We start from the raw sequence: 13,514 nt of genomic DNA, 5'->3' as shown, positions 1-13,514 counted from the left end.
CTGTGTAATTTTGTGTTTCCTAGATTATATCTTTATTTTCTTTTGTTGCCCAAAGGTATAGTTGTTTCTTTCTCCTCTCTCTGTATTGCTTCAAGTATTTTTTGAAGGGCTGGTTTTGTGGACATGTTTTCTTTCAGGCTTTTTGTGTCATGGAAGATTTTTCTTTCCCCCTCAACTATAACAGACATTTTTGCTGGGTATAGTATTCTGGGCTGGCATCTATTGTCATGTAGAACTGGAAATACCTTAGTCCAGGCTTGTCTGGCTTTCATAGTTTGCATTGATAAGTCAGCTGTAATTCTGATGGGCTTTCCTTTGTATGTGACTTGTTTTTCTTTTGCTGCTTTCAGTATTCTCTCTTTATTCTGTACATTTAGTGTTTTTACTATGATATGTTGTGGGGAGTTTCTTTTCTGATCCTGTCTATTTGGTGTTCTATGTGCTTCCTGTATTTGTATGGGGATGTCTTTCTTTAATTTTGGGAAATTCTCTTCTACAATCCTGTTTTAAAATAACACCATTATTAACCTGAAATTCTTCTTCCTCTATTCCTTTGATCCGTAGATTTGGTCTTTTCATGGTGTCCCACATCTCTTGCAGGGTATTTGTATGATGGGGATGTCTTTCTTTAATTTTGGGAAATTCTCTTCTACAATCCTGTTTTAAAATAACACCATTGTTAACCTGAAATTCTTCTTCCTCTATTCCTTTGATCCGTAGATTTGGTCTTTTCATGGTGTCCCACATCTCTTGCAGGTTCCATTCCTGTGTTTTTTTAAATTTTCCATACTCTTTGCTTGAGTGGTCCAATTCTTCAACTTTATCCTCTAGTGTTGATATTCTGTTTTCCATTTCATTCATTCTAGTGGTGAGGCTTTTCCCTGTTGTTTCAAGTTGACTTTCTGAGTTTTTCACTTCCTTCTTCATTTCTGCCTGAGTTTTCTTCAATGTTTCTCTTTTATGAATTCATTAATAAGTTTATCCCTATCTTCTTTTAGCTCTTTGATTTGTTTGTTCATGTGTTTTGTAAATTCGTTGACTTCTTTGATCATGTTTATGATTGTTCTTTTAAATTCAGTGTCCTGGATTATCTCTAGGGGGTTCTCCTTGTAGAACTCTTCTACAGGATTGGTGGGCTTTGCTGGGGTTTCCATTATTCTTTCGTTGTGGTTTTGGCATGTGAATTTCTGTTGTTGTTTGTGGTTCTGATATGAGAATTAGGTTGAAGTATGCTTCTGTTTGTATTATTGGGGTGTCTTGATACTTTCTTTATTGGTTATGTAAAGCTGGTTGGTACAGGGTTCGGGGTCTCTCAGTTTAATTTGGAGGGAACTGATGGCTTCAGATCAGCTATTCAGGGGTACCCACAGAAGCCCAATTCAGGTTCCAGTCAGGTACACTCAGACTTCCTTCACCATGTGGAAGCAGGATCCAGGATCTCTCAGGCAGTCCTGTGAGTTGTAAACCCTATGCCAGAGGGAGGTCAGAGGGAGACCAGATGTCTTTGGTGGTCTGCTGAGATCCCAGCCTTAGCCTACCAAAGCCAGATCTGCCCTGGGGCCTTCAGAGGAGCCTCACAAAATCCAGGGTAGGTGGATGGTAGTATAATTAGGGGAAGCTCACCACCAGGTCTGGGGGCTGTCAGGCAGTCTCCTGGGTTCTCAGGCCCTCTGATAGTTGGAGGCCAGAGGGAGGCCAGAACCTGGCACTCTCTGGTGGTCTGCTGAGCTCTGAGCAGCTACCCTGATGGGGTCCAAACCACCCACCCAAATCACCCACGTTTACCCATCTGGCCCCCCCCAACTTTATCTTTTTTATTTTAGGATTTATTTTTATTTATGTCTGTGAGCAGGTACCCATGGAGGCCAGAAGAGTTTGTCAGCCTTCTGGAGCTCAAGGTATAGGCAGTTGTGAGCTGTTAGTGTCTGTTCTGGAAAACAAACTCAGGTCCTCTGAAAGAGCAGTTTGTACTCTGACCATCTCTCCAGTCCCAAATTTTGTCATTTTTTTGATGGCTGGTGGAGTTCAATTTTTTTTTGTTTCTAGCCATTACTTCTTTTTCTTTGCTTTTTATTTAGTTACTTAGTTATCCTTTTGTTTTTGTTTCGTTTGACAGAGTCTCCCTATAGCTGCAGCTGGCCTGGAACTCACTATATAGAACAGGCTGGCCTTCCAAGTGCTGGAATTAAAGGCATGTACTACCATGCCCAGCTTCTTTGCTTTCTTTCTTTTTTTTAATGTGTATGAGTGTATTGCCTGCATGTTTGTGAGTGCACCCGTGTCGTGCAATGCCACGGAGGTCAGAAGAGGGCATCGGATTCCCCTGTAACTGGAGTTAAGGATGGTTTGTAGCCACCATGTGGGTGCTGGGAGTCGAGCCTGGGTCCTCTGCAAGAGCAGTCATGCTCTTAACCGCTGAGCCATCTCTCCAGTCCCTTCCTTTTTTGTTTGTTTGTTTTTTTGAGACAGGGTCTCCCCGTAGCCCCAGCTGTCCTGTAGACCAGGCTGGCCTTGAACTCACAGAGATCCGCCTGCCTCTGTCTCCCGAGTGCTGGGACTAAAGGTGTGCGCCACCATCCTGCTGCCTGGCTCCCAACTTTCTTTTTTAAGACAGGGTCTCACTTTGTAGCCAAGGCTGGCCTCAAACTCATAACACTGCCTGCCTCTACCTTTCCTGAGTTCTGGGATTAAAGACATGCTTAGTGTTTCTTCAAAGATTTTCCTGTTCATGCCTTTGCCTGTGTTTTTTTGTTTGTTTGTTTTTTCCACCAAGACGGTGATCTTCTATTGTTTTCTAAAAGCTTTCTATCAAGCTGGGCTTTGATACATCTTTTAAGAACATTTCCCTGGTTTTACTCTTGGTTTTATGATTCTGGGCTTTTTTTTTTGCTTTTTTTTTTTTTTTTCATTTTGTTTTATGTGTATCAGTGTAGTAAGCTGCATGTATGTAAATGCACCCATGTTTTGCATTGTCTGAGGACGGAAGAGGGCATTGGGTCCCCTGGAACTGGAGTTAGAAACGGTTGTTAGCCACCGTGTAGGTGCTGAGATTTGAACCCAGGTCTTCTGCAGGAACAGCCCATGGTCTTAACCACTGAGCCATCTTTCTAGCCTCCGTTTCTGACATTTTCTAACTGTTGGAGTTTTTATTTTTTCCTTCTCAGTTCCATGTTTATCTTGATGGTTTCTGCTGTTAGTATAATACTTGAGAAAGCTTTTTCTCATCCCAGAATTAAGTTTTCATAGGTGTTTACTTCATAGTATGAAATCTTTTATCCATATAAAATTTACTTTGGCATGTAGTGTAAAATGGGATCTAACCTACTAGTGCTAAGTTTTAGGGGTAGTAAATTTTGCAATATATTTGACTGTTTTTGAAATTTATCCAGTTCCTTTCATCTGCCAATCAATTTTTCATTCCTTGTATTATAACTAATGTAGTTTTATAATATGTACCAATACCAAGTAGGTTGTTGGTTCTTTTCAAAAATTCATGAAGGCAAGTGTGATGGCGCATGCCTTTAATCTCAGCGCTGCAGAGGCAGACGATCTTGGTGAGATCAAGACTAGCCAAGTCTACAGGCTGGGGCTACAGGGAGACCCTACTTCAAAAGATCAAAAAGTAATAAATAAATAAAAATTCATGAGCACAGTCAGTAAAGGTACTTGCTGTCAACCCCATGAGAGCTGAGTTCGGCCCTGGAGCCCATGGAAAGCTGGAAAGACTCCATAAAATTGTCCTCTGACCTCTACATGCCACAGCACATGTATTTACCCACACACATCATATATGTACACAATAATTTTAAAAAATTAATCTTTCGATGTTGAATGCTAAATCATATTTTGTTGCTTTTTGTCTTAAACATTGTAACTTTTTCCTTCCTACAGATTTCAGAGACAGCTGTCTGAACCCTGCCACCCCTTCCCACCTCAGTCAGGGGTTCCTGGAGATAATCGTCCCAGTTACCATCGGCAAATGTCAGAACCTATTGTCCCTGCAGCTCCCCCACCACTTCAGGGATTCAAGCAGGAATACCATGACCCACTCTATGAACATGGGGTTCCCGGGATGCCGGGTCCTCCGACACATGGGTTCCAGTCACCAATGGGAATCAAGCAGGAACCCCGGGATTACTGCGTTGATTCAGGTTAGTAGAAAATCCTAGCGTAGGTTTCTTCAACTCACGTTGGTTGGTCTGTCTGATCAGTATTACTGTGTTACTGTATTAGTCACTGTTCTGTTGCTGTGATAGAAACATTGACCCAAGCAATTTATAGAAGTTAGAGTATATTTGAGCTTACGGTTCCAGGGGAATTACACTCCGTTTTGGCAGAGGCATGGTGGCAGAGGTGGCTGGAGGAGGAGTGGAAGCTAAGCTCTACATCTTCCAGCAGGCACTGGAAACAAGAGAGAAACTGGAGATCTGGCAAGGCTTAAGAACTCTCTAAGCCCATCCCCAGTGACGTGCTTCCTCCAGGATAGCCATACCTTCTAAAACTTCCCAAAACAGCGCCACCATCTGGGGACAAAATGTCCAAACACTTGGAGCCTATGGGGGACATTGTCATTCAAACCACCACATTCCACCCCCTGGCCCTTGTAGGGACCTCCCAGGAGATTTCACCACAGTGATGCTGGTCTCTTGTTACTTACAGCTGATTTTTCAGCCCCAGCTGACCAGCATCAATTGTCTCAGTAAAGCAAAGGTTTTGCTTCAGGTTCTGATCTCTTCTTAATCACAGCTGATTCTTCAGACCCAGCTGACCAGAACCCACAGATTCTCAATCCAAAATCTCACATGAACAGCCCTGATAGAGTCCTCATAGTCATTATCAGTCTCAATACTATTCAAAAGTCCACAGTCCAAAATGGACTCAGGTAAGTATCTTAACTCTAAGCCTCTAGAGACAAATTACATACTCCCAATATACAGTGGAACAGAATACACATTACCATTCCAAAAGGGAGGAATGGAGGTATAGTAAGGAAATACTGGACCAAGACTAAAAACCAACAGGGCAAACACCAAATCCAGTAGCTCCACGTTCAACTTCTGGGACTTTACTTCCAGGGGGCTTAGATGGTTCACTCTCTCTAGCTTTGCTGCGTGCAACACACATCTCTCTCTTGTGCTGGTACCACTCCCTGTATGCAGGTCTTCTTGGCAGATGCCTCACAGCTCTGGCATCACGAACTTCTTAGGGTCTCCATTGCCAACCAGGCTTCACAATCACAGCTTCACGCAATGGCCTATCAGGGCCTTCTCTAGGCAAGGGCACTTCTGCTTCACGCTACCTGGCCTCTGAGGCTCTCTGAAACCTCAGAGGAAGAATTGATGACCCTTTTCGCTCTTTGACCTTTCATGCCTCTAAAGCTCTAAAGCCAGCACAAGTGAGCAGACCAAGTTTGACTGCAAGTTTGGGATGGACCCCAGCCTGCTTGATCCACTTTAGAAGCTTTTCTCTTCAGTGGTCCCTGCACACATTTTCCTTTCACAAGTTGGAGGCTTAACTGGGTGTGGTCTTGCCCTGGAGGCATTCTCTCCATTGTCTAAATTCGAATCTCTAGGCCCCTCCTTAATCACTTTAATCTCCTTATCAATGGGATCCTCTCTATCACGTGCCAGGGCTCCAACATTTATCTTCCTAATGCTTTTTTTTTAATCCAAACTATTTCTTTCTGCCCCATTTGCTCTCTTTCATTGTAGATCTGCATAATATTCATCATTAATAGCCACACCACCATTTCTACATTAGGCTGTCTTGAAATTTCTTCTGCCAAAAAGTTAGTCCATTACTTTTCAACTTGGCCTCAGGCAAGGGTTTTGGTCAAGGGCAGACTCCAACCAGACTCTGCCAAAATATCCCAAGTGCTGCTTAAGTCCTTATTTCCCTCTGGAACTACATTGTTCTCAGCACTGCTTTCTTCTAGGTATTTACTAGAAGCTCTGCTTACAGCAATCAACCACTTTTCTAGCCCAAACTTCCAAAGTCTTCCACATTCCTCCAAAACCCCACATGGTCAGGTTCTTCATAGTCAACAGCCCACTCTCTGGTACCAATTACTGTATTAGTCACTTTTCTGTTGCTGTGATAGAAACACTGACCCAAGCAACTTATAGAAGGAAGAGTTTATTTGCAGTTACAGTTCTAGGGGAATTACAGTCCATTTTGGCAGGGAGGCATGGTGGCAGAGGTGGCTGGAGGAGGAGCGGAAGCTAAGCTCTCATCTCGCAGGCATAGGAAGCAAGAGAGCGACTGGAGATCTGGCAAGGCTTAAGAACTCTCTAAGCCCATCCCCAGTGATGTGCTTCCTCCAGGATAGCCATACCTTCTAAAACCTCCCAAAACAGCGGCATCATCTGGGGACAAAATGTCCAAACACTTAGAGCCTATGGGGGACATTTTCATTCAAACCACCACAAGTACTGAATGTATAGTGCTTTGGGGGGTAATTGTGTAAGAATTTCGTCAAGGCTAGAAATGTAGCTTACTGTCTAGATCCTGGACTCCATGCCCATCATCCACAGAAACATTGCCTCCTAAGATTATATTAAGTGGTACAAAGTATACTTCTGAGTAGAGTCTGTTGATTGGGCCAGTCAAGGATGGTGCCCATTTTGAGACCTATTTCAGTCTTGTTCCTAGTTTTGTGGGGTGTTTTATTTATTTTTTGGAAGTGGGGGTCTTTTTGGTCTCCCTGTAGCCCCAGCTGTCCTGGAACTCACTATGTGGACCAGGCTGGGCTTGAACTCACAGAGACCTGCCTGCCTCTGCCTCCCAAAATGCTGGGATAAAAGGTGTGCGCCACCACGCCCTGCCTTGTGGCTTTATTTTTAACACATCAGACTCTTTAAACTCCCAATATAATTATAAGGAAAAGCTTCTACCTGTAGGGCACGATTCTGTGCTTGACAGGAACTTTCTGAGAAAGCACCTATTTAATAGAATGCACATACACCTTGGAGATGCCTGCCTTGATGAAATTCTCTGGACTGTTGCGCTACTTGCAGCTGAGGAAGTGCTCCTTTCTGCAGAGGCTGCTTTGTACAAGGGAGAGGTATGACCCTTAAGGGCCTCTGTTCTTTGATTGAAGATGTCTCTTGCCTAGTTGGAGTTGTCAGACCAGCTCCCTCCCCACAAAATTCATTCTGCTCCTGTGTATCTTGTGGGCTAAACCTCTAAGATGAGACTTAGCAGAAGGGAAACTGGAATTTTGCACCTTGAGAATGTAAAAACTTTTTCCTTCTCTTCATTTTCCTTTCTTTGTTCAGAAATGACTAAAATTTTCCCATCCTGGTTTTTTTTTTTTTTTCCAATTAATACGAAAAGGCTCAGAGCAGTGGTAGGATTCCTGCCTTTCCCTCTGTGCTTTTCTTAAGCCCTGGGGGAAGGTTGGAGTAGTTTGAAGTTAAGTGGCTTTTGCAGGTGTTGTGGAATAGGAACTCTGCTTTGGGTCTTCTGAGATAACACATAAATTGCCCCAGACAGAAACTGGGTATTGGAAAGTCTGAGAAGGTGGACGAGGAACACACCCCTGACATTATGATAGAGAAATTAGGTGGTGAAAAATTATAAAAATTCCCATTGGATTCCCCTTGAAGGCCTTTATGTGTAATTTCTCTGGAGTAGGTGTGATGGCAACATTTTTTTCCTTTGGAATTCACATTCTAATCTGTCTCAACTGTTTTTTTCCCCACTCCATTCCCTTGAAGAAAGGTACTAAACAGATGTTAGCATCTGTAACCTGTGATGTGAGTCACATTCCCAAATGAAGTTTTGTCCCATGTAGACACAACCCACTTCACTTTCCTCTCCTGGACAGCTTGCCATCATGGGACCTGAAGAAGAGATTATTTGAATATGGGTTGGTTTTGACATAACAGATCCAGCATGGTGAAAATGTGGTTGCCTAACTGCAGTGCCCACTTCTCATCTTGACTTCAAAACTTGAGTTCCTCTAATGACCCTTTGCAGCAGAATTGAATGTGACCACCAGTTGTGAAGGGAGCAGACTGGCAAAGTCTAAAGCCGTTCTCTTCCCCCTCCCACCCTAAAGCCCCTTTGAAAGCCAATTTCTTCTTATTCTTTTGTTTTGTCTTTTGAGACAGGGTCTCCCTCTACTACCAGCCTGGAACTCACAGAGATCCACCTGCCTCTATTTCCCTAGTGCTGAGCTTAAAGGCGTGGGCCACCACACCCAGCTTGCCTATTTCCCTCCCTCCCCCCTTCCCCTCTCCCTCCTTCCTTTTTTTTTGTTGGCCATTAGCTTTCTCAGATTTGATATTAGCTGATTTTTAAAATGAGTGAGTTATGAGGTAAAACGTCTTTTTTCTTTTCCTCCTGTGACTCTTGAGGAGTGTCTTATTTTCAGGTGGCAAGTTATACTGCTTTCTACATTGTTTATTGTAATGGTGTCCCTTCTGTAGAACAGCACCCGGAAGACTTGACCTTGAAGCATGAGGTTTAGGGCTTTGCTAGCAAGCTTGTCCTCTGTGCTGCTTCTGCAGAAACTAGTGATGATGGGATGCGTGTCTATGTTTCTCTTTCAGAAGTGCCTAACTGCCAGTCATCCTACATGAGAGGAGGCTATTTCTCCAGCAACCACGAAGGTAAGGAGCTTGATTTTGCTTCTTTTAAAATTAAATGTATTATTTATTTATTCATTTATTTACTCATTTATGCGAGGGGAGCACATATGCCATGGCACACATGTGAGAGTCAGAGGACTTCCTCGTCCTTTGTTTTTTGTAATACCCATACTTGAAATTACCATTTCTAGGCTGAGGGCTGACGTTGGTGCTTAGAGCGTCCTTAGTTTATGACTGTGGCTGAGAGCTGAGTGATGGTAATCTTCAGCTACTTCGCACACAGGGTTTGAGGCTAACTCCTCAGCACGTGAGGGCTGTCACCATTTTAAGTGGCAATAGTCCTAACTTTTCAGAGTTCACAGGATGATACAAAGAAAAGAACTACTTCACTTGGCTTTTACATTTCAGATATGTCAGCCTAAGCTGGACCTTTGGAATTGTGTCAGTGACAATAGTTTTATTTGGGTCCAAGGACAAAAAGAATTTTAGATGCCGGGCATGGTGGTGCAGGCCTTTGATCCCAGCACTTAGGAGGCAGAGGCAGAGGCAGGTGGATCTCTGTGAGTTCAAGGCCAGCCTGGTCTACATAGTGAGCTCTAGGACAGCTGGGGCTACAGGGAGACCCTGTCTCAAAAAGACCAAACAAACAAAAAAAGAATTTTAGACTATGTTTATAGGTTTTACTTGTTTGGGTGGGTAATTCTTCATTGTAATATGGGAGAGAAATTTGAGGTGTTCTTCATTGGCCTTGAGAGGATTAGCAGGAGAGATAGAAAGGTTGAACAGGCCATGTACATTGTATACAAAAAGCTCTATAGAAACACACGAAAGAAATGTTTTCTAATTGGACAAATTAAAGGACAACTATGAAAACAAATATAAAGCAGTTTATCCACAAGCATGAGTATGCTTTGCTGCTTATTGAATGCTCATAAAGATGTTTGGTTTAAGGACTGGGAAAAAGGCTCAGTGAGGAAAGTGCTTCCTTGCTTCCCAAGCATGAGGATCTGAGTTTAGATCCCCAGCACCCATGGAAAAAGCTAGGCACGGCTGTGCCTGCCTGAAATGCCACTGCCAGGAAGGAAGACCGGAAGGGCCCAGGCTTGCTGTCCAAGTTCAGTATGAGACCCTATCTCACAAAATAAGTTGATAGAGGAAGCTATATGACATTGACCTATGGTCTCTACATCTATACATATGGGTGCAGTCAACGGAACACACACACACACACACAATGATTATTTTATGTCAAGGCTGTGCTGTCTATTCAAGTTCTTATGTCCAGTCTTTTTGGGACCAGCTTATCAGATCTCTGTAGTACTCACTATAATGAGGAGCAAGAGCAGTGGGCAGATTTGGATTTGTGATCTTGTCTTCATTAACACTGACCTAATCAGACTAAGAATAAGATGCTGGGTTGGGAATGTAGCTCAGCTGGGAGAGTGTTTGCTTAATAAGGAGGAGGCTCTGGACTCAATTCTCAGCACTTCATAAGACCCGGGGATGGGGACACACAACTCTAATGTCAGTACTCAGGAGGTAGAAGCAGGAAGACTAGGAGTTGAAGGCTGTCTCCTTGACTACAGAGTGAGTTCGAGGCTACTCTGGGATACATCAGGCCCTTTCTCAAAAATGAAATAGAGGCAGGCAAGGAGACTCAGCAGGTAAAGGTGCTTGCTGCCAAGCCTACTAACCTGAGTTTCATCATTAGGAGCTACATGGTAGAAGAAAACTGATTCCTGTCTGTTGTCTTCTGATCTCCACATGCTCACATGAGAAGAGTGCATGCCTCCCCCCCAAATAAACGTAATGAAAAATTTTGATGCAATAGAATAAAATAGATCTTTTTTTAAAGACTCAGATGTTCTACAGCTTGAAAGATGTGGTTAGAATGGAGCTGGAATCCAAAGAGCTTCTTGGGGCGGCTTCCCTTTTAGGCTACTTTTGTTAGGAAAAATACAAACTTTTGTAGTAATAAATATTAATTACAGAAACTTTAGAAAACAACAAAAACATAAAGCTTACTATCCAGGGAAATTTTTTTTTCTTTTTTGAGACAGGGTCTCCCAGTAGCCCCAGCTACTCACTATGTTTTGTGGACCAGGCTGGACTTGAACTCACAGAGATCTGCCTGCCTCTGCCTGCTGAGTGCTGGGATTAAAGGTGTGCACCACCACGCCCAGCCTCCAGGGGAAAATTTTAACTTGAAATACATACATCAATACAGAATTGTACAGACCACACCAGGATTCATTTTATATAGTCTTTTTTTTTTTCTTGGTCTTTTTGAGACGGTCTCCCTGTAGTCCCAGCTGTCCTGGAACTCACTATGTAGACCAGGCTGGCCTCGAACTCACAGAGATCCACCTGCCTCTGCCTCCCTAGTGCTGGGATTAAAGGCGTGCGCCACCACGCCTGGCTTATTTTTATAGTCTTTTAACAGTAGTCTTAATTCACTGAAAGTTTAATTTTAATGTGTCAAACCCTGTTCTTAAATACATGTTAAGTCATTTAATCATCTAGTGGTCCTGTAAGATAGATATTACTATTAGCCATATAGTATAATAGTATAAACTAAGGCTTTAAGAGGTCGGAAGAGTTGCTTTCAAGTCATGTGGCTAGTAAGGTGTGCCCAGATTCTATAAAGAGCCCTTGGGGCTCAGGGCCCATTGTTCAGCTCCCTCCATGCTGTATAACCAGTGTTAATCAAGTGTTCCTCAGCAACTTCCTCCTTAGTGACCACATAACACTACAATGGTGTGCATTTAGCTGATCAGCACTTACTGAAAATGTAGGTATTTACAGATACTTCACAAAATAACGAGAAGTGAACATTCATCTAATTAAATTCTGTCACGTTCCTTTGACTTAATTCTTGAAGCTAAATCCGTAGACCTTCTAGGTTTAAAAAATGTGACATTTTAGAGGCATCTGCTGCCAGGTTTCATGAGGAAGAGTGTTTCATTGTTGTTTGTTTTCAGTGCGTCATCACAGATTCTTAAATTTTGGGATTTGTTTAAATAAGTATTTGGATGGGAATCCAGAGGGGGAGTGGGCCCCAGTGTGGGAAGGAGAGACTTATGTCAGAGCTGCAGGGAGATGGGTGGGTAGCTTCTGCCTAACAGTGAATAGCGAGTCAGTCAGCTCATTTGACGGAAAGGAGCTGTTGCGGCCAGAGATGAAGTTTGTGAGCGTGGAAGGCCTCCGGAGGGTGGACACAGGTACTTGAAGTTACTCTTCTGGACAAGGTAGTAGGTTCAGACTTCCTTCCAAACACTGGAACAGGAAAGGTTTTTTTGTTCTTGAATTTAGTTTTTTTTTTTTTTGTCCTCCTTAGAATAGTGTCCCCAGAAGTATGTCTTGTTTTCTGTCAGATCATCATCAGATCATCAGCCCTTCTGAATGTCTTAGAGCAGTGTGATGACCCAACCCTGTGGCTTCAGGTTCGTTTGGAACTTGGATGACAAATTCTCAGGATGCACTTACGACTTACTGAATCCAAAGCTCCTTTAGGGAGGCCAGAAAGTTACACTTGACTTTAGCTGTACCTTGGAAACCCCCACCCCCTCTCGAGTCCTTGGGCTTCCTCCAAAGCAATGGGATCATAAATTCTGGGGCGGGAACTCCTCCATCCAAGGCTGTGAACACCTGTTTTGTAGTATTGTAGTCTACTTTCAAAAGGTGATACTTGGGAACCATTGACTGTTTTTCACAAGTGATTAGTTTTAAAAGAGTGGTTCCTACAGTAATGGTTTCCCACTGGCTGGGTAAGATCAAAGACCAAGTGTTATTCTCCTGGGTGCCCTGTGATCTTCTGAGTGAGTATCCAGACCTGAGAAGGCAGGGTTGTCTACTGGACCATTGGCTGTGAGAGGCACAGCGGTACAGGGCTATCGTCTTGGCTCCTGTTTCTCTAAAAGTAGTTATCTGCAACAGGCAAATGAGGAGGAAGAGGGAAGGAGAAGGAGGAAAACATTTTGCATAATTACATTTAGGAAAGAGCATGCTCTTAATGGAAATATTTTTGTAGGACACTGGGTTGCTTACTGTATACACAGACTGTCTTCTGAGTTGTCTATCTCCCCAGCCCCATTCCTTTGCCTGACTAACTCCACACACATTGAAAAAGTTAATTTCAAAGAGACCAGCATGTTTAACTGTTCTGAATTATCATGGCTTGGTTTCTTTATCCTTCCTTTAGTCTTGACCACAGTACCTGTGGAGCAGTTAAGGGAACAAATGTGTCTGATTGGCATCTGTATTGCTAAGATAACCATCCTGCTCAGGCACTCACCTGGACTCCCTGCATCATACTCATTTCCACCTTGCCCATCAAACAGGTTCTTCCTTCCTGCACCTTTATTTGAGTGATTTGATGGTTGTGACCACAACTGAAATAACCGCTGGAACAAATCCAACTGATTCTAACTTAAACCAATTGCATCTTCTAGAGGTTTTAGAGGACCATGTGTGGCAATAGCTAAAAACCACAAAATGTACCCAAATGGTGCTCCTTCCAAGCTTCTGAAAACCAAAACAAGAATTTAATCTAGACTTTTGGGGTCGTGAATGTATTATCTTTACTGTGGAGAAAGAAAAGCTCTAAACATAACATGGCATGTTTGACAGTTGCGTAAACCTTAAAGTGGTCACTTACAGTGACTTGATAGTGAGACCATTGAAACATCACTGGAGTGGCTTAGGTAAAAAGCATGACAAATAAGGGATTATGTCTTAACTGATAATGTGAAGTATACCAACTTGTCACAGGGCCAGGTGTTGTGGCACATGCCTGTAATTTATCCTGGCACTTGGGAGAGACAGGAAGATCCGGAGTTCAAGTCCAGTCTCAGTCAAGTAGCAAGTTTGAGAACAGCCTGGAGTACATGAGACCCTGACTAACAAAAACCATAAAATCGA

General features: G+C 43.0%; 1 protein-coding gene across 3 annotated transcripts in view; it reads left to right on the top strand.

Annotated features, from left to right (window-relative positions):
- Nucleotides 1-13,514, top strand: part of Etv5 (ETS variant 5) — a 76,612-nt gene that overhangs the window by 48,587 nt on the left and 14,511 nt on the right. For all 3 annotated transcript variants that reach the window (XM_008823622.2, XM_029558913.1, XM_008823623.2), the window contains exons 8-9: nt 3,892-4,151; nt 8,556-8,615. In XM_008823622.2, the coding sequence (XP_008821844.1) occupies nt 3,892-4,151; nt 8,556-8,615 (320 nt within the window). The remainder of the gene's footprint in view (nt 1-3,891; nt 4,152-8,555; nt 8,616-13,514) is intronic.

This window comes from Nannospalax galili, unplaced genomic scaffold, assembly GCF_000622305.1.
Source record: "Nannospalax galili isolate Female #2095 unplaced genomic scaffold, S.galili_v1.0 scaffold1349, whole genome shotgun sequence".
NCBI classification, from domain to species: Eukaryota; Metazoa; Chordata; class Mammalia; order Rodentia; family Spalacidae; genus Nannospalax; species Nannospalax galili.
Note: the sequence above shows the minus strand (reverse complement) of the source record. Positions and strands in the feature narration are given on the sequence as shown.